This window comes from Leptosomus discolor, chromosome 8 (genome assembly GCF_034619465.1).
Source record: "Leptosomus discolor isolate bLepDis1 chromosome 8, bLepDis1.hap2, whole genome shotgun sequence".
NCBI lineage: Eukaryota > Metazoa > Chordata > Aves > Leptosomiformes > Leptosomidae > Leptosomus > Leptosomus discolor.
In genome coordinates, this window is record NC_141398.1 from 36,963,928 (window position 1) to 36,989,076 (window position 25,149).

Genomic DNA, 25,149 nt, shown 5'->3' on the forward strand with positions numbered 1-25,149 from the left:
AAAGATATTAGTACTAACTATAGAAGAGTGGAAATGGATACTGCTTTTTACGTTATTTATATTTATTTTATTGAGGTCTGAGTCCCTGGCTATGTTCACTCCAATATCTTGCTGTCTCTCTGTTCTTTTAGATTGTATTGCAGTCTGTCAAATGTCTGTCCTGTCTTGCAATTTATACTTTTACTGCTAAATTTTATAGTTGTATTTTAAATGGCGTTCTTGAGAATTTGTGATTATCCTACATTTAGTTGCAAAATCTCCTGCTATTTGTCCTGATAATTTCAATGTCATTATGTGTCTAGAGTAACTGAACACTGGAAAAGGAAATGGCAGCATTAAATAGACTTTCATATAAGAATTAGTAACATAAAGTCTGTGGTGAACTTGATAGTACTGCTTGTTTTCTTACATCAGTTTCTTAAATATTAGTGTGCATGATATATATAGCTGCATTTGGATAAGCAGTCTTACTAAATGATAGTTTATATCTAGCTGTAAGGCTCGGTCTGTTATCATTTAGAAGACTTCACACAGAAATGTTAATGAAATGTCTATTGTCATTGAACCGCAGTTCTTTTCAGTTTCACTCCATGTGTAAATCAGTTGAACCATTGATATGAGGGTTTAAAAGAACTCTTTTTTATACCACAGGGGTTTTGAACTCGTACATGCTGGACTACTTTTAAACACATATGGAAAAGATTACTAAGAAAAACATTGTCACTGGATATCTATTTATTAGAAGTCTATACATCCATTGCATAGTTTAGGGTAAATCATAAACTGAAAAAGATGGAAAAAATCCTGCTTCAGAAATTATGTTCAGGTTTACTCGCCTAACTCCAGACACTTAAATTAGGAGTATATTATGCTGTGCTCCGTTCATTGTCCGTGGAGAGAGAGAGGTGCAGGAGGGTTTCAGATCAAAAGTAGTCTTGAATCCCTTTCTGAAACTATGGGGGTCTTCCCATGGCTTCAGCCTCAGGTTGATCTCCATATAGTCAAGAGAGAGGCAGGGTGGGGTTTCATGTTGTTACTAGCCTTTGACAGAGGCCATGCTTCCTGCTGAGTAGTCTGTTTTCTTGTGCTAGCTCCAGCTTGTGCAACTCCTCAGTGAGCAATTCAAGTTTAAGTCAGAACTCCCACAAGACAAGGCCTTGTAGAGAAAAAGAAAGAGGAGGGAAAGGGCTTCTGGAAGAGTGTGTGTGGTCATGAGGAAGATGCAAACGTCTCCTCCAGCTCCAACGCAAAACGGCATGTTGAGATGCCTGTTAGGTTCTGTAAGTAAGTGTGAAAGACCGACTCTCAGATATCTTCAAATTATTTCATCCATTAACTTCATTTCATTTGTAGTTTCCCTAAATGGGCATATACTGCAGAAAGGTTCTAAAATATAACATATAAGGCTGAAATAACATGCTTTTATTTTCATAAGAATGATACTTTTTTTTCCTTAACATTTTTTCAATGCAAATTTCTGATTTATGGATGAAGAAATTACTAGGTCATCACATTTTTTGTTTTGACTTTAATTACTCTAGATTTCCCAGGCAGTTCTTGTGCCCTTCTGTAAGAACATACAGTGTTTTAAAAGTGTTCATATAGGTATTTATTCTAATCCAGTATTTTGTTATATTGGGAGGAGTGGAGGTGAGGGGTCTTGGTTAAGAGCAAGTTGGTGGCTTTAACTCATTGCTGGATTTAAATGTTAATTGCTGAAAGGGAAGTGGGAAGAATATGTGATCATGCAAATGAATTTTAGGTGGTCACATGAGTAGGTGAGGGTGCTGATGAATTTTAGCTCCTTTACATAATTTCTTCCCTGAACATGGATTTGATTCATAATGGTTACTGCTAAAGGAAATGTTTTCTGTAACTAAAGCCACATGAAATGATCCATGTAACACCTCAGTCCTAGCGAGTTTCACTCTTTTGCTGCTGGTTTTCTTAGGCATCTTGCTCTGTGGAAACAGGGAGGATTTTTACTGTTTTATTTTTGGCAGCTTGACACTTTTATATTTTTTCTAAATCAGGTGACCAGGGATTTTGCATTTGTCTCCCAACCTACCTTCCATCAAGAGTTCTCTAACTTCCCTCTGTTGGTGACTTGGTCTGTGGTAACTGTCACTGAAATATGCGCTATGCTTCCCTGTTACTGCTAGTCTGGTTTATGTTTCCTCTGGCATTGGTAACTGAGTCCACCGGGCAGAAGAGAGCAGGAAACTCATCATGGTGAGGTTATGCCTGCACTGCTTGCTGGTTAGTGATATGCAGCAGAGATAACTGAGCAAACAGAGCTCTGGGAACTATGTAGCTGTAGCAGCACAGAGCTCACCTCAGACTGATTTGTTCTTCTGGTCTTGGTTAGAGCTAACTCGGATACCCATGAGCTGTTAGGATGCAATTCTCAGGGCCTTGGTTACTTCCCACAAATTTACTTCCAGGCATCAGCCACTCCTTTGGGAGGTAGAATACTGTTTTTCTCTGACCCAAGAGGCTGACCTGGCTCCTCTTCAGGTAGAGGGTAAGATGTTGCATTTCTTCTGTTTCCTTTCAAACACATACGTTCCTCCTTTTTGTGAGGTTTTGGATATCTGTCCTCTTAGCACTTGTTCATGATCATTTCTAGGTGTGCTGGTCCTTACAGCATCACACTAAAATAGACACTTCTCTACTGTAAGATTAAGTAGTTTCTTCTTTTTGGATGGTCAGAACTGCCAAAGAAGGTGGTGATTGTATTGCTGTTCTGGTTCAGGATGAAAAAGCATAAACCATAGAATCATTAGGTTCGAAAAGACCTCTGAGATGATCAAGTCCGTCTGTCAACCCAACACTACCACGCCCACTAAACTGTGTCCCACAGTGCCACATCTACGCTTTTTTTGAACACCACCAGGGACGGTGACTCCACCACTTCCCTGGGCAGCCTGTTCCAGTGTTTGACCACTCTTTCAGTAAATAAAGTTTTCCTTACATCCAATCTAAACCTTCCCTGGCTGAACTTGAGACCATTTCCTCTTGTCCTATCGCTTGTTACTTGGGAGAAGAGACCAACCCCCACCTCACTGGGTAGATGGAAGGGATTTATCTATGTAAAGGGACATAAAAGAGATAATATTGAGGAACTGTAAGTATTATGGCTGTATTGTCCTATACGTGGCATTGATTATTTGTCAAATTCATGTTTTTCTGAAATTCCACAATTTTATTGTAAAATGTTCCAATCGAGAGTCAACTTGGAACTCTGTTTTTTCTTGGTTTCTAAAGTTGAGTGAATGGAGATAATAGTATTTCTTCAGAGAAAAAACCTTGCTGAATTTATGATTGCACACAATCTTTCTAGGCGTTTGTCAGGATTATGGGGGTTTAAAATGGCTGGCAAAGTTTGAAACAGACAGAGCACCTCCATTAGCTAGGCTGTGAGGAGCATCCAGACTTCTGTGTTTGAAGCAACTTCCTGCTTCTTTGAAATTGTTTTATCTTTCGTAAGGACCACTGTGTGTTCTTGGTTCACTGAACAGTGTGTTGTGGATCTTCTCTACTCATCCTAGAAAACATTCGCTGCAATTGAATTTTTGGGCTTCCTAGAGTATGTAATAAATGTTACAAAATGCTTACTGGGGAAGTTCAGTAGTTTTTTCTTTGTTTACTTCATAATAGATAAAACTGCATTTCATTTCAAAAACCAATTTAATATTGGCTGATGCACAAGAAATTGTTCTTGTGTAATTTTGCATCGCATTCATAGCTGGGACAATTTTTTGAAGTCACCGGAATCTACGCGATAAGGAATTTTGTGCTGCTTTCTTTCAGACCGTCAGAGCAAAGGTCACTTTAATTTTGAAGTGTATATGTGTTTTAAGTTTTTCTGCGATTACATCTTTTTTTCCGCTCCCTTTCCATTAAGAAATTATGTTTCGCATGTGGAACTAATTGGACTTATTTTTGTTATCAGTGCTTTGAGAAATGCTAAGACCTTGATTTTTGTCAGTAACTGGATTTTATTCTGAGTGAAATCTCAAGCTTCTCTTCCTTTTTAAAAAACTACTTTTTAAACAATATAATCAACAGTGGTATAAAAATGCACCATGCAATGTCATCTTTTAGGCAGTCATACCAGATTGAACTGCAGTTAATTGCTGTTGCTGAATACACTTGTGGTCCTTACTCTCTTTTCATATCCTAGCTTTTTTCTGTGCATAATAATTCCATCCAGGAAGAAATCTAATTACTAAGATAATTAACACCTTATCACCAAATGGAGTTCAGACATTTGTAGAGTTTATGAATTTTTAAAATATTTCATTTCCTTTCAACTGAATGACAACTGGTGTTATGGAGAAAAAGAGCATATTTTATTGTATCTAGCTTGATTGGACCTTATAATTCCTGTTGCTATAGAAACGACCAAACCTTTATAAAGGATGGTATAACTACTACCATTGGTAATAAATGCTTTGACTGTTGCCAACAGTGTCATTAAAATGGTTAAAATAACTTCATGATAATGGTTTTGTCAAACATAATGAATGTCGTGTTCATGTTCTGAGAATTGGTAGCTGATGCTATGTGTATTGATTTATAAAGTAATGTACTTTTCCTTCTATAAGCTTGCTAATTACTGCACAAGATATTTGTGATGGGAACAAAATAATCTTGCAGAATACAGTGCTCCTCTGTTCACTCAGTCCTTAAAGCTAACAAATTTTTTTGTAACCTGATACCAAGCAGAACTTCCTATCTTGCAGTTTCTCAGTCTTAAGAAAGCAATGGTAATTGAGGCTGTTTAGCCAGCAGCTCTGGGGATTTTTGCTATTCTGTGCAATACTCAGTTTGTGTTTCTCACTTAGGATTATTGGACCAAGTCCTTGGAAAAAGTTCTGGTTTATGCTGGTTTTGACTGGGCATTCAAATGCCGTGTTTTAACTTCATCTCAAATGATGGAGTCTGAATTCATGAACTTAAAAAGGAATTGAAAGAATTTAGTTTCTTTTGTGGGTATTTTTCATAAGGAAAAGGTTAAAGAAGATTCTAATAATATAATGTTTAATAAACTCCTGTGCAGCTAACTGTAAATGCAGATGCATGTAAAAAGGAGGCCAAGACATTTGCTTTAATATAAGCTCATTGCCAATACTTAAATAAAAAAATAATTTAAGTTAAAAAAAAAAAGTCACAAAAGTTATTTACTATCATATACTGTCTGTACAAAGGCTGTTGTGGTGAATATGAGCTATGCGTGCTCTAATATTGCATGTAATCAAATTGCTAAGAACAATATTCTCTGCTTCCCTTTTCTTGGGTGTTTTGCCAACAGATTCTCCTGTTCGAATAGAGCTCATTTTTGCAGGAAGTTTTTCTTTCAGCTATTCAAACTCATGTTTTTTCACTCTCTGTAACCACAGTATTATTTTTTCTGTGGTGATGTCCTGCCTAATAAGAAATGATAGTTCTCTTTGATCATTCAAATGCTTTCTAAATGTCATTTGGATTACATGCATTTGTAATTAAAATTCTCCTTTCTGTTGTCCTGAAGAGGGGAAGAGAATCCTGCCAGCCATTTCTTTAGGCTGCAGACAGTCTTGGAAACCTCTTCTTAAGCTCAGGTGTGAGCTTTGCTTTGGCAGTGCTCTTTATGCCATTCACCCTAAAGGAATCTGTCTCAGATGTTCCCTTGCCTGTAGCCTGCTTTAGCCTGCTTAATAACTGTAGAATTATTTAGGTTGGAAGGGACCTCTGGAAGTCATCTCATCTGTGCCCCCCCACTTGAAACAGGGCCAGCTTTAAGTCAGATGCCACCAATATCTTTGTAGGGGTCCTGCTTTTCCTCATAAATCAGATTTTGTCTAATTCGTGATTGTTACTGATAGTGTAGAATCAACTCTGTGTTGTAGAAACAGTCTCATCTATGTCAGTAGGGAGCACTGAGCACTTTGAGTGCTGTACATTTCTGCCTTTCTGCAGAAGAGTTTTGTCATTATTCCCACTTTACACAAGCAGGCTGAATCCAAAACAGTGCTGGGGTTTCACAGTTTCTCATAGGGCAGTGGTCATCCAGCTGGCTAGTGTCAGGTTTGGAAAACTGAGTTGATATCTCCTGGGTCCCATAGAGTGCTCTGTAAATATTACGCAGTAGTCTCTTCATTGTAGGACTCATTCTTCTAGGCCATGTCACAGAATCACAGAAGGGTTGAGGTTGGAAGGGATCTCTGGAGGTCGTTTTGTCCAACCTGCCTTGCTCGAGCCGGGCCACCTACAGCCAATTGCCCAGGACCGTGTCCAGACACTTTTGAATATCTCCAAGGAGGGACACTCCACAACCTCCCTGGGCAACGTGTGCCAGTGCTGTCACCCTCAGTAAAAAAGTGTTTCCTGGTGAGAAGCACACCACCTGAGCCCCCACGCCCTTAACTACTGCCCCCTGGAGCTCTGTAGTCACTTTTAATACTGTCCAGGTTTCCACTCGCAGTTATGATTTGTGCCCACATGAAATAACAGCAGGGAGTAGTAGTCAGGGGGCCACATGAGCCCTGCAACATCCCAGATCCTGGCCCCTGGCAGACAGCAAACCTCTCTAGATGGTTGGTCAAGTCGACAGATGGGTGCCTGTGTCCCCCATAGCAGGGAGTTGCCCATTAAGATGATTAGCTGCTTGTTCCTGGTAGTCGTGCGTGGTTTAGGGGTTAGGTAGACCACATACTTTGCTTATCAGCACACCTGGCTCCTCTTCAACTTTGAGTCCCCCAAGGACTCCTGCAGCCTGGGACTTGGAGGGCTGCATCCACCATCTTCCACATTAACATAAGGAAAAAACGTTTTCACTGTGAAGGTGACAAAGCACTGGAACAGGCTGCCTGGAGAGGTTGTGGAGTCTTCTTCTCTGGAGACATTCAAAACCCCCCTGGGCTCATTCCTGTGTGATCTACTCTGGGTGGTCCTGCTTTGGCAGGGGGCTTGGACTAGATGATCTTTCGAGGTCTCTCCCAACCCCTAACATTCTGTGATTCTGTGAAGCTCAGTCTGGGTGCAAGCCTTGACCCTAGCAGGGACAGCAACTCCAACAGATACTGGGGAAAATGCTCAGTGACTTGTTACCACCATGTCTAAAACTCTTACTGTGGCACAATTTCAGCTCACTTCACCCCCGTCTGAGTGTCCTGCGGTGCTAGCTGCTGCCTCTGTTGGCTGCACTCTCTGAAGCTGCTGTGTGCAATGGTTCTGCATATTTAGTCCAAGGGGAATAGTTAGGAAATGTTGACCTTGCTAAATAACAAGTGAGCTCAGTGCCTGTGCATTTGTAAACCTGAGTATTTTGTTTTCCTTTTAAAGCAAGGCATAGGCTGATTTTATGGAGTACTGAGTTAGAAATTAACTTGTGACCAAGAGATGTCTTACTGGCTCCACAGCAAATTTTGTTCCAAATTGCTAGGTTATATGGCATGCCAGTTCCCTCTTTTGGATATCCTGTTCTATTTTGATAGCAGCATTATAAAACATTAAATAGTTCACAAGTTCTAGTGGCTGAGTCTCAGAAGTTATAAATTTTGTGGATTAAGCAATCAGAATTCAAGAAGTGTACACGCTCCGCTGATCACCTGTAATTTTGAATGAATCATAGAGTCATAGAATGGTTTGGGTTGGAAGGGACCTCAAAGATCATCTAGTTCAAACCCCCCTGCTATGGCAGGGACACCTCCCACTAGACCAGGTTGCTCAAGGCTCCATCCAACCTGGCCTTGAACACTGCCAGGGATGGAGCATCCACAAGCTTCCTTAGGCAACCTGTGCCAGTGTCTCACCACCCTCAGGGTGAAGAACTTCTTCCTTGTATCTGGTCTAAACCTGCCCTTTCCCAGCTTCCAACCATTACCCCTCATCCTGTCATTCACTGCAGGCCCTTGTAAAAAGTCCCTCCCCAGCCTCCCTGTAGCCCCCTTCAGGTACTGGAAGGGCCACTAGAAGGTCTCCCTGGAGTCTTCTCTTTTCCAGGCTGAACAAGCCCAACTCTCTCAGCCTGTCCTCACAGGAAAGGTGTTCCAGCCATCTGACCATCTTGGTAGCCCTCCTCTGGACTCGCTTCAACAGCTCCATGTCTTCCTTGTGTTGGGGACTCCAGAGCTGGACACAGTGTTCCAGGTGGGGTTTCACAAGGGCAGAGTAGAGGGGCAAAATCACCTCCCTCGACCTGCTGGCCACACATCTTTTGATGCAGCCGAGGATACAGTTGGCTTTTTGGGCTGCCAGCGCACACTGTTGGCTCGTGTTCATCTTATCACTCACCAGCACGCCCAAGTCCTTCTCCCCAGGACTGCTCTCAGTCCACTCATCGCCCAGCCTGTATCTGTGCTGGGGATTGCCTCAGCCTGGGTGCAGGACCTTACACTTGGCCTTGTTAAACTTCATGAGGTTGACCTGGGCCCACCTCTCCAGCCTGTCAAGGTCCCTCTGGGTGGCATACCTTCCCTCCAGCATGTCAACCTCGCCACACAACTTGGTGTTGTCTGCAAACCTGCTGATGGTGCACTCAATGCCACTGTCCATGTCACCAACAAAGATGTTAAATAGCACCGGTCCCAGTACTAATCCCTGAGGGCCACCACTTGTCACTGGTCTGCACTCAAACATCGAGTCATTGATCATAACTCTTTTGAGTGCAACCTTCCAGACAATTTCTTACCCACCGAGTGGTCCTCCCGTCAAATCAATGTCTTTCCAGTTTGGGGACCAGGATGTCATATGGGACAGTGTCGAAGGCTTTGCACAAGTCCAGATAGATGACATCAGTTGCTCTCCCCTTGTCAATTGGTGCTCTAACTCCATCATAAAAGGCCACCACATTCATCAGGCAGGATTTTCCCTTGATGAAGCCATGCTGGTTGCCACCAATCACCATAGCAGAGTTTCAGGAGGCTCTGCTCCATGATCTTGCCAGACAGAGGTGAGACTGACCAGCCTGTAGTTCCCCAGATATTCCCTTTTTCTCCTTTTGAAAATGGGGGTGATGTTTCACCTTTTCCAGTCAGCAGGCACTTCACCAGACTACCACGATTTCCCAAATACGAGGGAAAGTGGCCTAGCAACTTGGTCTGCCAGTTCTCTCAGGACCTGTGGGTGGGTCCCATCAGGTCCCATGGAGTAGTACACCCTCAGGTTCCTTAGATAGTCATGAGTCTGCTCTTCATTTACAGTGGGTGGATCTTCCTTCTGCCAGTCCCCGCCTTTGGCTTCTGCAACTCGGACAGAGCAGCTAGAGCCCTTGTGGGTGAAGACTGAGGGCTCAGAGTCATTGAGAACCTCAGCCTTCTCCATATCCCTCGTGACCAGTTCTCCTGTTTCCTTCCAGAGAGGGCCCACAGCTTCCCTCGTCTTCCTTTTATCACTGACATACCTATAAAAGTTTTTCTTGTTACCCTTGATGTCCCTGGCCAAATTTAATTCTATCTGGGCTTTAGCTTTCCTTACCTGATCCCTGGCTGCTGAATGAAGGAGGAGTTGGTCCAGATGTTTTCTCTCTTCTGTCACAATCCCATATTTTATATATATAATCCAATATTTGCTGCAGTACCTTTTTCTATTCTGTGTGCTCTCAGCTGAGTACCAAATGCATTTTTCATTACCAAGCAATGGTATTAAAATGTTGTCGGTTTTTGTTTGTTGTTGGGTTTTTTTTTTCCAAAGATCATTTTAGGTCTTAGTTTCTGTAGATGAAGTTGAAGAGTTATAAGTCTGTGTACAGTAGCTTTTAAGGGAGCAACACTTTTACATTTCCTTAGTTCTGTGTTCCTTTCTACTTTCTTTACAGAGTGCCTGGAATAACAATTGCTACAGACATCATCTGTGGTTTTCCAGGAGAGACAGATGAAGATTTTCAAGAAACAATGAAACTTGTAGAGCAGTACAGGTTTCCGAGCCTGTTTATTAATCAGTTTTACCCACGCCCGGGAACGCCAGCTGCAAAAATGCATCAGGTTCCAGCTGCAGTGGTAAGATCCATTTTCTTGTGCTGCTGTACACTGTGTACTCAGGTGTCTTTAAATACATAAAGCATGGACCTGAAAATGTAGATTTTTTGCTACAATTCAGTTAAGGTTTTTTTTCAGTCCAGTAAATGAAATGATTGTTGAATTGGCTTTAGACGCTAGCTAGATCACTGAACGCATTTTCATATATAAATTACTGTTCAGGTGGTTAGGAAGGGTAGAATAGTGGTTATACTAAAGTCATATCTTCTTTCTATCAAGTTTTGGCTGAATGGGTGCCAAGAGTGGTAGCTGATTGATTACACGTATTAATTTTTTTTTCCATTTTAAGACTTATGTGACTCCAGCAATCTCAAGCTTATTGAGACTAATTATGCAAAGTATTAATAACAGAGCAATGATAATCTCTGATTTATTTGCAAATATCAAATTTGCAGGCAACTTCTTCTCGAGACTGTCCTTATACACTGCTTATAAACTCTTGCTTCCTTCAGCCTGCACGTTAAAGACCATTGATATAATTGGCATTTAATCTTTCAGTTTTCAGGTGTTTTCCTTCTTTCTTTCTATTTTTGAGTGAGAAGTGGAACCCTTCCTGACTACCAACATGCTCATCTCAAATTCTCGTGAGGAAAATAGCCTGTTTTGATGTCGAAGGTGGATGGCTATTGACTGTATTTTACTCGACATAATTAGCTATTTATAAGCAATAATAACAGCTGTCACATCTGAAGGCATGGATTGATTTATTTTTTAAAAAATTGAATTTGTAATTTTTGTAATCTGAACCTCAAAACAGGAAAGTGTACAAGACTGATGCCTGTACAATAATTCAGCTCATTATTATCTCATTATTATGGACATAAATAACATTTATGTTTTCTTTCAGTGTAGGAATGAAAGTCAGCTGACAATGTAAATCAGTTTAAGTAAAAAAAAAGGTTTCTTCTATTTAGGTATCCCAGTACACCAACACGAAGTCAAAACTACATATCGGTACTTGTATCACTTTGCTTATACATCTGAAAGCTAAACAAAGTATTTCTGCTTCCTCTCAGTATATACCACAAATTCCATAGGAGTTGTCAGCTGCTGAAGACATAAAATGGGTTTATATTTGGCTTCTTCAGTTTATTGTTTAGAGAAGAACAGCTGGAGCAATGACTGCTCATTTATTATAGGCTATCTCATAATGGGCAATACTGAGTTTTCAAATATAAATAGCTGCTGTTGAAATAGTCTAATTAGTGTAACCAGCTCACACTGTTGAATTATTTTTATTAGTTTCAAATGCTTTTTGCAAACTTTTGTAAATGAAAAAAAAGCACAGAAATGTAATATTTGGAAGTTAGGAAGCTTAAAAATGAAAATACTGATTTACATTTCTGTTTTGCATTCTTTCATGCACAATCCACAAGTTTTTAAGCACGCTGTTTGCAAAGGGCAAAGAGGTGCAAAGAGCTTAAGTTAGTTTAGTTTACCCTCTTCTGTTTAACTGGGTGCCACAGGAAGACAATATACAAAGGGCTAAATTATTAAAAGAACATTAGCTGTTCTGTGGTTAGGAGTGTTAAATGGAAAACGGTAATGTCATTTTAACCCAGTTTTACGTTCTTTCTTGTTATTTGTAGCACTAGTACTTACAGCTTTCAGTGAATTAGAACGTTCAGAGAAGGTGGGGCCTCTAATCCAGGGCTGATGAAAATCCGTAATTAATAGATTTTGTTTCTCCTTTTTTTTTTTCTTCCTGTAGTCCTTCAAAAATCATGTGTTATGAGATCCTTTGTTCTTTTATCTCGTTGTAGAAATGGAGAGTAACTAGTCAAACAAAGCAGGCAGAGCTTGTGCTAATCTCTTACGTTTTATATTCATATTACTTCTAGACAGAAGCTGATGGTCTTTGGACATTTCGTTTGTCATTCCTTGCCTAGAGTAACTTCTATACGTTTCTGCTAAGAGGAGGAAGTAGCATGTTATCATCCATGCTACGCACGCTTACCCCTTCATCCTTTAATAAAATATCATTTGTGTCACCTTACTGAATTTATTTTATTGCATTTGTGTAGGGAAAAAAACAGCAGATAAAGTGACATACAGCTGTTAGGTGCAAGCGTCGGCGTGTCCATGTGGTACATTGTATTACCAGCCCGAACCTGTGAGCTAGTGCTGTTACAGGATGTTCATAACGTTGTCTTCTGGAGTGGATCTGTTGGTAGGATCTCTTTCTATGAAAAGAATTTTGGCTGCATTATTTAACTACAGATGCTGAACTGGTGAGCAAGTTATTTGACAGTTGTTATTCTTGTCTTTTTATCTGAAGGCTGGGTTTATTTGCTGTTTCAGCTTTGCAGTACTTCTGCAATGGACAGATCTATTGCTGCTTGCAAACTGCTCCACTTCAGTACATTCCACTTCTCCAGCTCTGGTTCAAGAGAGCTTCAGTGATTTTTGCCCAGGTATCAGAGCTGCAATAACAACATATTTGCCTTGTCAGTTCCTTTTAAGTTAACTCTCTGTAGGAAGACCTTATGACTTTTAGGGACAGTCTGTGGAGTATTAAGCGTGGTAACATTTAGTGCTTCAAATTTTTAGTGGATGGTGTTGATGGAAGTTGTAACCATAATTGCCTTTTTTGGATAAAACCCTCATTTGAGTTTATCTTAATAGAAAAAAAAAAAATCAGTAGGTCAACATGGAATCTTCCCTTCACATAGATAATTCATCTTTGAAAGCCTTACAGGCACTGATATTTTTCTAAAAGGGGCCGATGACACTAATCCAGATGGACAGTTCTGCCACCATAAATTCAGAAAAGACAGTTAAGGCTGCAGGCCTTTCTTGTTTCTCCTGGAGAAAAAATGTCCACGGAGAATCAGACATCTGTCTAAATGATCTCATCCTTTCATAACCATCAATTAAATTATGCTCACTGTGAATACTGTCTCCAGTTTAGAGAAAAATTAGAGCACAGTTAAGGAAAAATAGGTGTGATTTGGGGGTTTATAAGCAATTGCAGTGGTGTTGAGTCATGTACATGAAGAATGAGTCGGGATATTTTTCAGAACTTAAATGCTACCCCAAAATTCTGTTTTTCTTGGCTTTTACCTCCATTTTATCCACACAGTGCTAAATACATTGTTTCAGAGATGAGTCTAGATGCTCATTATCTCCAGTGGGCTCTCCGTAGAAAGTTCTCACTCTGAAGTGTGTTAACTATGAAGTGCTATTTTGTAGATGATGATGATGATTGTTACTGTTACTTATTTTGGATCTAGATTTCTTCATTTCCCTATTGTGTTCAGTCATAGAATTGATCATGCTGATAGTTGTTTAATTCCTCCTTTGCTGGATGGATATAGGTTTTGTAGTTCTGAATCTCCACGCACAGAGCTAAATCTTCTGTGGGAGCTCATATCCTCTTACCTATTCAAAATACCTAATTGTCTGTGTGTCACCAAACTGTCCCTGGCTGATGGAGAAATAACTACATTCCTGCGTCAGGCTATACTAGCTGTCCTCTCCTTCAGCACTTTCCAACTCCAAGCAGCAGGACAGCAATTGGAATAGTATTGCTTGTGCAAGGGACGCCTTTTGCTGTTCACAGCTCTAAAGGAAAGGCAGTACAGCTGAACCTTGCAGTTTTACCATCAAAGAAAAGGCTAATGAGCTCCCTGTTGAGCAGACAGTAAGGAGGGATGACACTTGAGGGCTGCTCTAGTCTTTAAGCATGTGCTTCAGGCATTAGTGGGTAGTGATGTGGCACAATGTGCCTAGGGCAGCCAGGGTCAGAGCTAGGGCAAAGAAAGAATTATCTACTGTCTGGAATGGATTTAGAAATAATCTTACAGAGTTTCATGTACTCTGTTATATGCGAGAGAACCAATTGCACTGTTAAGCACTTGCAGGTGAGAGAGTGCAACTTTGGATGGTGTTGGTTAGTTAATGCCCAGAAAGGAAGGGACCATCTCCCTTGTTTCTAATGCTTACAGGCCTAGCAGAGTCAGTAATACTGCTTGCCTTAGCTTAGTGATGGACAATCCAAAGATTGTGCAATGGGAATATGTAGGAACATTCTTCTTCAAAAATCAGGGAAGTGGGAACATCAGGAGGTGAGAGAAAAGGAAAGAAAGAGAAAAGAAAAGTACAATGGTACTCAGCAGTACTGCTGCTTTAGTCTACCATCACTACCTTTGAGCATTACATGCCCCAGGAATTAGATGCAGCTGTGATAACTGCTTCTGGTGTATCAAAGATGCTTGGCCCCTGACACCCACCCAACACATGCAGTAATGCATCGTGTAACATGCCAAATGTACTTTATGTGTAAGAGAAGCCAAGACTGATTAATGTCTAAGTTTGACTTTTGAACCTCTGTGCTCTACTTCATTTTTTCAGCAGTGCACTTTTATTTACTGCTTGCTGCTCTGCCAGCATAAAGACCTGAGTGAAGGCTTTTACAGCAGGTTTGGGACCAGAGAGTTAAAAATGTAAAGGCTGGAGCGGGAGGCAGACCATGAAGGAAAAATCAGTGTGATCCTTCATATTTGTCACTAAGCTATTGAAGTATTCCAAGTTAACGTTTTCCAGCAAGTTTTGTACTTGCTCTCTAGTAGTTTTATTTACACCATGTTTCTTTATGTTTCTTTATGAGAACATGTGAGGTACTTCAGAAAGCCTTGCAAACCATCAAGATAGCTATGATTTATCTACAAGCCCAGTTATTCTCTGATAGGATTAATTTTGATTGATATAGCTGTTGGTTAGTGGCAAGTCAGTGTTGGCTCTTTGTGGTACTTTCTGGATGCTTAGAAATAGTTTTGCATATTTTCCTCCCTATTTTTCCAGGAACTATTTAAATTGGCTGACCTGTGAAAGCCTTGTTCCTCCTTTTTGACCATCTTTAAAACAGGGAAAACATTTGACTTCTTTTATGCTGTATCTTTAAACCTACCACAGTGCTCACTGATCCAGTGCGCAGCCAGAAATGCAGATTTGTGCAATGAACTCAAAGGAAGGTAATTACCTATGAATAGGCTTTTTGTGGTTAGACAAAGCTACTAAATAGAATTTTACAAAAGGTTAAACTCTGTTTTATTTTAGAGCTAGATTCAGCTCAAGTTCAAACCACTTTTATTTGACCAGGTGCTGAAATGCAAATCGGGATTTGTTGTGGGAGAGTGTTGAGCCGATAGGTTTTAAAATAGGTTGTACCTGTTGGGAAAGCTATAAATGAACTGCCTATGGAGCTGCTGAAAATTCAGTTCATAGCTGAATCTGGGGAATGAGTTAAATTGCACAATCACAGCTGCACTGTGCAGAGTCAGCCCCCTGAGAAAGGACAAGAATATTTTGACTCTAGCCTGGAGCTGTGGCTCTTAAATCTTGCACTGGTGTACTGCAGGTACTTGGTAGATAGAAGTCTTATGCTTTCAAGGAGCATGACTGGCTTGCTTGAGAAATCAAGTCAAAATTCAAAGCTAGACTGGAAATACACGTGGGAAACGAAGTTGGTGTTCTACTTTTTTTGAATTTTGCTTTGTTTTTACAGCAGAAACTGATTGGAATAAAAATTACCAACGGCTTCCTTATAAACTTTATACAAATTCAGTTTGAATATTTGAGCATCTTAAAGTAAATGTGCGGCTATGGGTTCAATCTAGGCCATGTTGTTAAGAAAAAGAGTTAATAGACACTGGAAAATAAAATGTGCAGAATATACATGTGGAGGAAGAGGCAGAGTTCTTTCAAAACTTCACTGTTAAAGCCAGAAATAGATACAGAATTTGCAAGGGTTCTGAAACCACCACCAGCATCGTGTGATTTTGTGGGTTGAGACTTGTAGCCATGTACAGTCCACATATTCACTGTCTAATACAAAAAAATTGCTTTTAGGAAAGTGTAGTCCTGTGAGATTTGTAGTGGCCGTGAGCATTCATCACCTTCATCACCCATTCTCCTTCTTCTATGAGTCCATCTGGAAACCCTGATGGAATTCTGAGATTTTAGCTGCAAGGAAGCTCAGAAAGCATCAAGAGTTTTGTATGTCTCATACTCCTGTGCTGAATAGAAGGGAAGGAAGGTACTCTCTGCAGATAAGGTGGAATAGTCTGATTCTAAGGGAGAAAACAGTTTTTACCGATACAAAAATATATGTGATCAGCACCTCAAGTGAACTCCTTTCACTATAACTCTTTTTTCTCAGAAAAATTCAAAAGTAAAAAAAAAAAAATGGAAATGTAATTTAGTCAAACAAGTTTAGTGGTGTCATGAAGGGTTTTTCTAATTTTGTTTGTAGGCTTTTATGGTTTAGCATCCATTGCAATTGCTTATAAAAATACAGAAGAGTATATCACTCTTCTGCACTTCCTACTTAAACTTAGTTCACTGCAGTTTTCAAGACCATAACATTGTTCTTCAAAAGAAGCTTATATAAAATGACATCAGGATAAACTCAATGCAGAAATTTATATTACTTCCAGTATATTTAAATCACACAACGAACTGCATGAATACGCACATACATGGCATATATTGGAGCCTCTGCCATTAATTACAAGGATTGAATTGGTAAGAAAGGTGTTGTGAGGGCAATAAAAGATGAAAATTGTGCATCTTTTTCCTTTACTAGTGATTATGAATTATGTACTCTGATCGGGGGCTTCAAGTTGGAATGTTACAGGAAACTTAAGAACTGTTTTGTACATTCCCTCTTCCCTGATAGGGAACTGGAGTGAGGCAGAGAGAGAAACAAAAATGTCTTCAAACACCTTTTACTCATTAAGCTGTTGTTTTTAGCAGAACCAAGCCATTGTTAGAAACAGATAACTGTTTGCACAACACATTCGTTTAGTCACTGGCATTCACTTGCGTGCTCACCTGTGGGTATCAATGGAGCAGGAGCTAGGAGGCCAGCCCCAGCTGTCCTCAGATGTGGAGGGTCAACCTGTGGCTTCAAGGTGGGTGCTTGGAAAGTCTCTCGGAGAGATCACTGTTCAATTAAGTATAAATGTAATCCTGCAGTCTTCATCTGCATATAGGAGTCACCCACCCTTTTGGATGTGGTCCGAGCCTCTTTGTCATCGTAATGGTCTTGGGCAGATTGCACAGACTGTTGGCGTCCTGATGTTATTAGTTGTTGCAGATTCAGCATGAGTATTAGTCTTCTGAGCTTGTTAGTCCTTGGAAAGTTTTCATATGCTACATTTTCTGCAGGTAATGTTACCATCTTTGGCTTGCTGTTTTCTGGTACAACTCCATCCAAGTCCATAAATGTCTACAGAATCCATTTACAGAAGCTTCTACAGAAGAGACTTCTGTGGCAAGTGAATGTTATGTTTATGTGTTCTTTGTCCTTCTGTCCTCTTCATTGGCTCGTAGTAAAGTGGAAGAACCATGGAAAAAGTTTTATCTGTGTCTTTTTTAACTTTAACTTTTACTTGAATTACAGTTAAGTATCTTCTGTAATACTGGAAATTTTTCTCTTTTTTAATTCAGAAGTTTAATACACTTTATAAACCAGTCTGCAGAGCTGGAAACAGTGCCCACAGTTGTAGACATAAAAGAGTATTGCCCATAACTTAATCCATTAAACTGGATGTATGCCGCAGAACAGAAAAATCTATTACTTTCAAAAAAAAAACCTCTTGGCTTTGACAATTCTGGACTTCCTCAAATAAGAACATGGTTTAGATTTAATAGTTTGTGTCATAACACAGATAGCAAATTAAGAACCTGTCCAGGTCTGATATTAATTACGTTACTGAAATTGTTTAAGCTTTACTACTTTACTGTCTTTGTTGCCTAGTATAAATAGGCTCTGTTGAGTCTATTAGTTTTGTGACTATCTGTTATTTTAGACCTTAGGAACAGAATTTGCCAGCGCACTTTAGAATTTTTCTTTTTTAAAAAGCACTACAGACTTATCAGTATTATTCTCTTAGTTTTTTGAACCCATGGTTTGCCTTTAAAGTTTTTTAATATGCATTTTATTTCATTAATTATTTTTGTATCATGGAGGTGACTAAGCTTGTCCATCATTTACAAATCTTGTGACATGATGGCCCATAAATTGTGATTTGGAAAAAAAGGACATTGGAATATCCTGAGGTGGGTTCTTGGTGACTCTTTGCTGAACTTCATCTGTCTTTGATAATCCAAGCATCCTCCTTCAAAGCCATCTCAATCAATCAGGTCACTGAGTGCTTTGGAACTCATATCTGCTGCTGTTTTCATTGCTGCGCCTGCACCTCTGCTCATTGGGCTAAAAAATCCACGTGGAACTGGGAATTGCTGAAAAAATAGCAGTAGAGTGGAGGACTGAATAATACATTAGGGTAAATGGGTGAGAGCAATTTTTGTGTGTCTAGTGAATTTATGTGCTGGGGGTATGTGAGCGGTCTCTCCCACACAGCAAGCACTGGAGCACTGTTTACTGCTCACTGCTTGTGCCACGCTGTACCTTCTGGAGCACTCCTCTTCTGCTCTTTTTGTTCTTTCTGTGCTGGAAAACCTGGTGCCTTCAAGGCTGCTGTTATGCAATACTGCACACAGATATCTCACCAGATGATAAAAAGAAAAAGAGTGCACTGCAGACAGGTCAGTCCTGGGTGTATATATATGTAAGCCCATAGATGTCCTGATCTTAACACATACACATATATATATATATATATATATATGTAATTATATTTTTATATATGTATTTTTGTGTATATATATATATGTATATGTATATATATATAAAAATGACATTTAATTACTAAAATGTAGTTTGCTGTTCATTCTGGTTTGTATTATTTCTTAACTGGGCACATTAACTATATATATTCAAAATCAGTCTGTCCCTTGTGACCAACCACTTTATTTCTAATTTACTGTCAATCTAATTTGAAATATGGCTGAACTCTAGGCCAAGTTTCTGTCAGATACTCTTGTTCTAGAAAATCCTTTTGAGCTGAACAGTCTTGCTAGTCAGTTACAGTGGCATCCTTAGAAAATACCTACCTCATATAGATTATGAAGTTTCAGCATGAATTTCAGACATAAAAATCCACAAGAAGTGAGACAGAGCATTTACAAACTCTACCCAATTTAAGGACCCTCTAAGATGAATGAGCATTGAAGGCCTTTTTTGAAATTAAGGATTTCTTTGTGAAAGTCTTCAGAATAAATTTTGCGTAATTTATCCTCTGCTAAGGGGGAGATTTGATTATGAAAAATGACAGGAATAACAAAAATTAATCCTAAACTAAATTAAAGAATTCAAATGTACCAGAAGGAATAGAATTCAGTAATATTTGTAAATTATATGAGTTTGAAGAGTCTGTATTACATAGCTGAGATTATATAGGAGGTAAGAAGGAAGAAATTGCAATGCCCATGGTTTAACTGAAAATGGATCCTTCGAGAAATTATTTTCAAATAGGCTGGCAGATGATCTTATGAAGAACCTATGCTGTTTTTTGAAAATGTTTGTATTTTTCCATAAGTAAGAATATATACTTAAAATGCGAAATAGACTAAACCATGACTATTTGTGTTGCCGTAATCCTGAAGACAGGATCATTTTAATGTTTGCGACCATTTTCTAGATTAGTATGATTAGTAAAGGTATGTAAAGTTTTATCTATTTTCCTCTTTAAACAAAAACCACATTGCACAGGCTCATAAAACTTCATTCTAAATTTTTTAGAAAGAATCACTGAGTATACAAAAGACAAAATATGAATTATGAATGTATAGTTGTGTTGTTAATTGGAGCTGGAAAAAATGCCCACCGTCCTGGAACACGGATGTAAACTGCTGAATATTGCACATTGTACACTGTGATACGTTCCATGTAGGGATCAAAAATTATTAGAAAGTAGTTTCTTAAACTAAGCTAAATAATGAAATGCACATGCATCAATAGTGAAAGTAGAACAGTGGATCTATTTTAACATAGTAATTCAGGTAGGTTAGGTCAAAAAGACTAGCTAATCCCCAGATGGGTTTCTGTGCTTCATTATAGGTGTGATCAGAAAGACGGGAATAATGTCAGTAGAAGTGAGTTAACTGTAAGAAGCAGAAAACTTGTCAAGCCTGTATTGTCACTTCTGCCCTTTTGGACCTTACAGGGCACAGATGCGAGAGCATAATGAACACCAGCTACAATTTTATCAGGAAATCTGGCTGGGGCGCAACATTTTTTTCAGGATCATTTCTAAGAGGGCGATGCACTGGGTAACTCAAGGTCAAAGAACAGTTCACTGGTTTCTCATCACTTTTTTAAAAATTGTTTTGCAGAACAAAAAGCAATCTGTAAACGTTGATAACATGGCCGTTTCAGTGGCTGGGCTCATACCCATATTGTGGTTATAGGTACAAAGATTTAAGGCTTTATGGATCAAATCTCCAAGCAAGGGTTTTACATGTACCTTGGTTGGAGTAGGTGCTGCATCTCTCTCTGGTGTTTTGCCAAGTCACTCTTTGGAGATTAAAGTTAGGCCAGTCTTTAGACAGGGTGCTCCTAACTCCATTCTGCTTTATAAAAGTCTGGAGTTTGGAACTACCCAACGCCTTTGTAGTTTTGAGATTACAGATGTAACATGGAGGAAAAGAAAGACGCAGCTCAGAAAATGCATGTTACTGAAGTTAGAGAATGCCACGACACAAAATGCGTTAGACATGCTGTTTTAGAAAGAAGGCTGCAATCTTATGGTTGTTGCTCCTGCAAGCATCTGTTACGCTGCAGCCTCCATGCTTTTGGTAATAGTGGGAAAGAAAACTGTGAAAATACTTGCAAAGCTGCTTCATTCTTCTCCCGAAGTCTGTCAAAGTTGTAGTTAAATTCTGCCTTGGCTCACAAAGTTTAATGTGGTTTTAGCTCTAAATTATGTGCTCCACTAGATAATATACTAGCAGACAATGTGGTTTTCCAGACTTGTTTGAAAGAAAAGCAATGTTGCTGTTGGTTGGTAGCATGCTCAGGTGTGTGAGATTCTTCCTAAGCTCTAAATTAAATAAGGTTCCTGTGGCAAAATAAAATCGTGTTTTAATTCTGATCAGCAGTATGTAAAAGAGAAATGGGGGAAAAGATGGTCATGAGGGAAGAGAACTGAAATAAAGATGGTCATCTGGTTGCCTTGACACATGTGGTTCACTGTGATTGTGGCAGAAAAGAATATTTGAACTGAAACAGATCTGAGTCCCTGTTACTGAAGGCAACCCTTCAGTACTGGAGGCAGTTTAAATGATGGAAGCAGAAAAACAAATGCAGGAGACCTTTGCTGATGATATATTGAGGCTGATATCTTCAATGGAACTGGTAGAATCTGCAGATCTGTTGTGATATTAGGCTGGAATTATTAAGAGCCTTGAAGGTAAAAATAGACTTTTTAAAACTGAAAGTTGAGTCTAAAGGAAACCAATGATACCTTCGTATTGGGGAGTAATTTTGTTCCTAGATGGAAAACTGAGAATATTCCATTTAAACTGCTTCTAAGTAATGTGTAATAAAAATACCTCATCAATATTGTAATTCTCCTTCACAATAAACATTGTAGGCCTACGATACCATGCTTAAAAGCAAAACAAACATGTTTTAGGCTACATTAATATCATCTGAAAGACAGCTAATTATCACCTGAGTATGAAAAGAAGATTGCCAGACAAGTACAATATACATGAGCCTATGATGTTTAGTATTCGGTATAGTTATTTCATTTCTAAACCTACTTTTCTACTGTATTTTCTGTTTATAAAAATCTATTGTTAGGGTACCCTTACCTTTACCCTATTTTCACACCATTATTTGAAAAGAAAAAAAAAAAATTAAGTTCAGCTTTATTTTTCTGAAATAGTCAACACAAAATTCTGTGCTGGTTAACTTGTGCAGAAAAGATTTTAAACAGTTTTAGAGATTCATCCTGTACCGGGTTTTTTTGTTTGATTGATTGTTTTTTTATATTCTAACTATTTGTTCTTCAAGTGATATTTCCAGGTCAAAAGTAGGTTAATAATTCACAGTGTAGTCTGCTTAAAGCATTAGAAAATGTTTCATTATTGCTAAAAATTGACGCACAAGAAAATAATAGAGTGAAAAGAGCAAGGTCACTAACCTTGGGTTTATTGGTTTATAATTCCAGATGTGTTCTAAAAGGATATTTTATTGTTTCTATACTTTAAGCATATAATGACCAGTGTCCCTTTAAAAAATCTCAGTAGTTAAAGACCTTGAAAATCTGAGGCCTAGAAACTGAGAGACAGAGAAAGGAAATACTTAGAGCAAAGTATGTGTTACTTGAATATGACAGAGAGGGGAAATAATGAAATTATGGTAATGTGCTGTTTCCTTACTACTAACACTGTCTTCATATGTTGCCTTAAACAACATTATTAGTTGGTGTTCGTTTCTGGTTCTTATTTTTATAAATGCGTGTTGAACACTACCTGTCATTTGAGAAGCACTTAATTATTTATGGGATTTTATTAACAAGCTTGGAATAATTCTCCTCCAGAAGTATTGCTTTGCTTAGGGAAGCCCTTCCGTCCTGGCATGCTGATGTGCACAGGCATATATGATTTTACAGCATTTAACTCACTCCTGCAGCAGCACTTTAATCGAGGCTTCATCAGGCTTTCACATACTTTCCCAGCTAAAGACAGAAATAAAAAGTGTCTCTGTTATATCTCCCATATAATGTGGCATTTTTAAAACTTACTGAAACAGAAAAGTGAAAAATTGTTTTTACAGCCATATGCATATATTTGTAGTGCCCCTCATTAGCATGCTATCTGAATGTATCTCTATCTCATCTCTCTAAACTTGTTTCTTTAAGTGCTGCAAACTAAGGAGTACGGGTTTAAAATTTGAATCAGTGCATGACTGAGTTGTCAGAATTTTGTAACCTAAAAAAATCTCTGCCCCTGTAAAGTGCATGCACACACACACGCATACATACAGACGTACATCTATTAGGGAACCCTCTGCCCAGGTCTTGTATGTTGTAAATTTAGGAGGATCTTGCTGGGCTCCGGCAGACTCCCAACATGTGAACAGCAGCAGCCCAGCTACCAGCAACCCAGCCCCCAGGAAAAGCCCTTCTTTCTGCCCTAATGGGGTGCTGCTCTGCAGCTCCCTGGGTGGCCTGCTACTAGTGCTTTAGCAAGTCCCCACTGCGTGTACCACTGCTTGCATCCATGCATGAGCAAGAGATTGTGTGCGGTTCTCAGACTGAGACTTTATTGGTCTTGTTAGTCATATGCTATTTATCTCAAGTGGTACGTGACTCTGACTGTACTGTTGGCAAGCCAATACTGGAAGTTTCTGGAGGAATGGTGTATCTCTGGCTTATTACTTGTCAAATGCTCTTGCACCAAAATTGTATAGAGCCAGACTGAGTAAGTGTTTCAAGTAACCCACTGTCAAGTGTAACTTGGGTTAAGGAAATGTTCTGTGGTTACTGAACATAGACTGTATCAATATATGTCAAGCCTGAGAGAAGTATGGAAATAAGCTACAAGTCTCACGCTGCTATCAGACTCCTAAGAAGTCTTTTCATTTTTAGAAATACCCTGTGTTAATTTGTATGATTGCTTTGGAAAGACTCTTGATTTTTTTTCAGAAAGATAATAAATTTAAATATAACCTACGCAGATCTGAGAGGATGTTTGAAAGCGATACAGCTGCTGTACGTGTAACAGTACCATGGGACAGTACATTTGCCTAAGTTCAGAAGAAACTTACATTAATACTGGGTGGCTAATAGGAGTTGAAGGGATTACTCTTACAGCAGCATGAATTCCTTGTTCTTTTCTTAGTCTCTGTGTTTTGAAATGGTTTATATTTCTGTTTTGTAGAGACCTGAGTTAAGCTGAACTCGGTGTTCTAGAGGGACAGAAATTATCACTAAGCAACCTTAACTCTGTGTTTTTTATCACTGTGTAGAGTTCCTACAAAGTAGTCAAATGCTGTTTAGACTTAGATCAGCTGAGCATATGGGGCATCCTGGGAATTTTGGGGCAGCGTTTTTACATGTGCATCTCTAAAGTTTCAGTCCATGTTCCTCTGTGTCATGAATTTCCATCATTTCATAGAATCATAGAATTGTTTGGGTTGGAAGGACCTTTAAAGGCTATCTAGTCCAACCCCCCTGCAGTAAGCAGGGACATCTTTAGCTGGGTCAGGTTGCTCAGAGCCCCATCCAACCTGACCTTGAATGTTTCCAGGGATGGGGCATCTACCACCTTTCTGGGCAGCCTGTTCCTGTATTCCACCACCCTCATTGTCAAAAATTTCTTCTTTGTATCCAGTCTAAATCTACCCTCTTGTCCTATCGCAGCTGCGAGTGCACGTTGCTGGCTCATGTCCAGCTTTTCATCCTCTAGCACCCCCAAGTCCTTCTCCGCAGGGCTGCTCTCGGTCCCTTCATCCCCCAGCCTGTATAGATACTGGGGACTGCCTTGACCCGGGTGCAGGACCTTGCACTTTGCCTTGTTGAACCTCATGAGGTTCACATAGGCCCACTTCTCCAGCCTGTGCAGGTCCCTCTGGATGGCATCTCGTCCTTCAGGTGTGTCAGCCACACTACACAGCTTGGTGTCATTGGCAAACTTGCTGAGGGTGCACTCGATCACATTGTCTATGTCATTGATGAAGATACTAAACAGTGCTGGTCCCAGTACGGATCCCTGAGGGACACCACTCATCACTGTTCTCCATCTGGACGTCAAGCTGTTGACCTCTGCTGTCTGGATGCAACCATCCAACCAATTCCTCACCCACCAAACAGTCCACCCATCAAATCCAGATCTTTCCAATTTAGAGGGAAGGGTATTGTGAGGGACCATGTCAAAGCCTTGCAGAAGTCCATATAGACGACATCTGTAGCTCTTCCTTTGTCCACTGATGTAGTCACTCCATCATAGAAGGCCACTAGGTTGGGCAGGCAGGACTTGCCCTTGGTGAAGCCATGTTACCTGTCTCGAATCACCTCCCTCTCTACCATGTGCCTTAGCACAGCTCCTAGGAGGATCTGTTCCATGATCTTCCCAGGCACAGAGGCGAAGCTGACAGGTCAGTAGTTCCCAGGATGCTCCTCTCTACCCTTTTTAAAAATGGATGCAGTGTTTCCCTTCCCCCAGTCACCAGGGACTTCACCTGACTGCCATGACTTTTGCAGTATCACGG

General features: G+C 39.7%; 1 protein-coding gene across 1 annotated transcript in view; it reads left to right on the top strand.

Moving 5' to 3' along the window:
• Nucleotides 1-25,149, top strand: part of CDKAL1 (CDKAL1 threonylcarbamoyladenosine tRNA methylthiotransferase) — a 416,090-nt gene that overhangs the window by 297,606 nt on the left and 93,335 nt on the right. Inside the window, exon 11 of the mRNA XM_086469156.1 lies at nucleotides 9,803-9,983. Coding sequence (XP_086325282.1) covers nucleotides 9,803-9,983 — 181 coding nt within the window. The remainder of the gene's footprint in view (nucleotides 1-9,802; nucleotides 9,984-25,149) is intronic.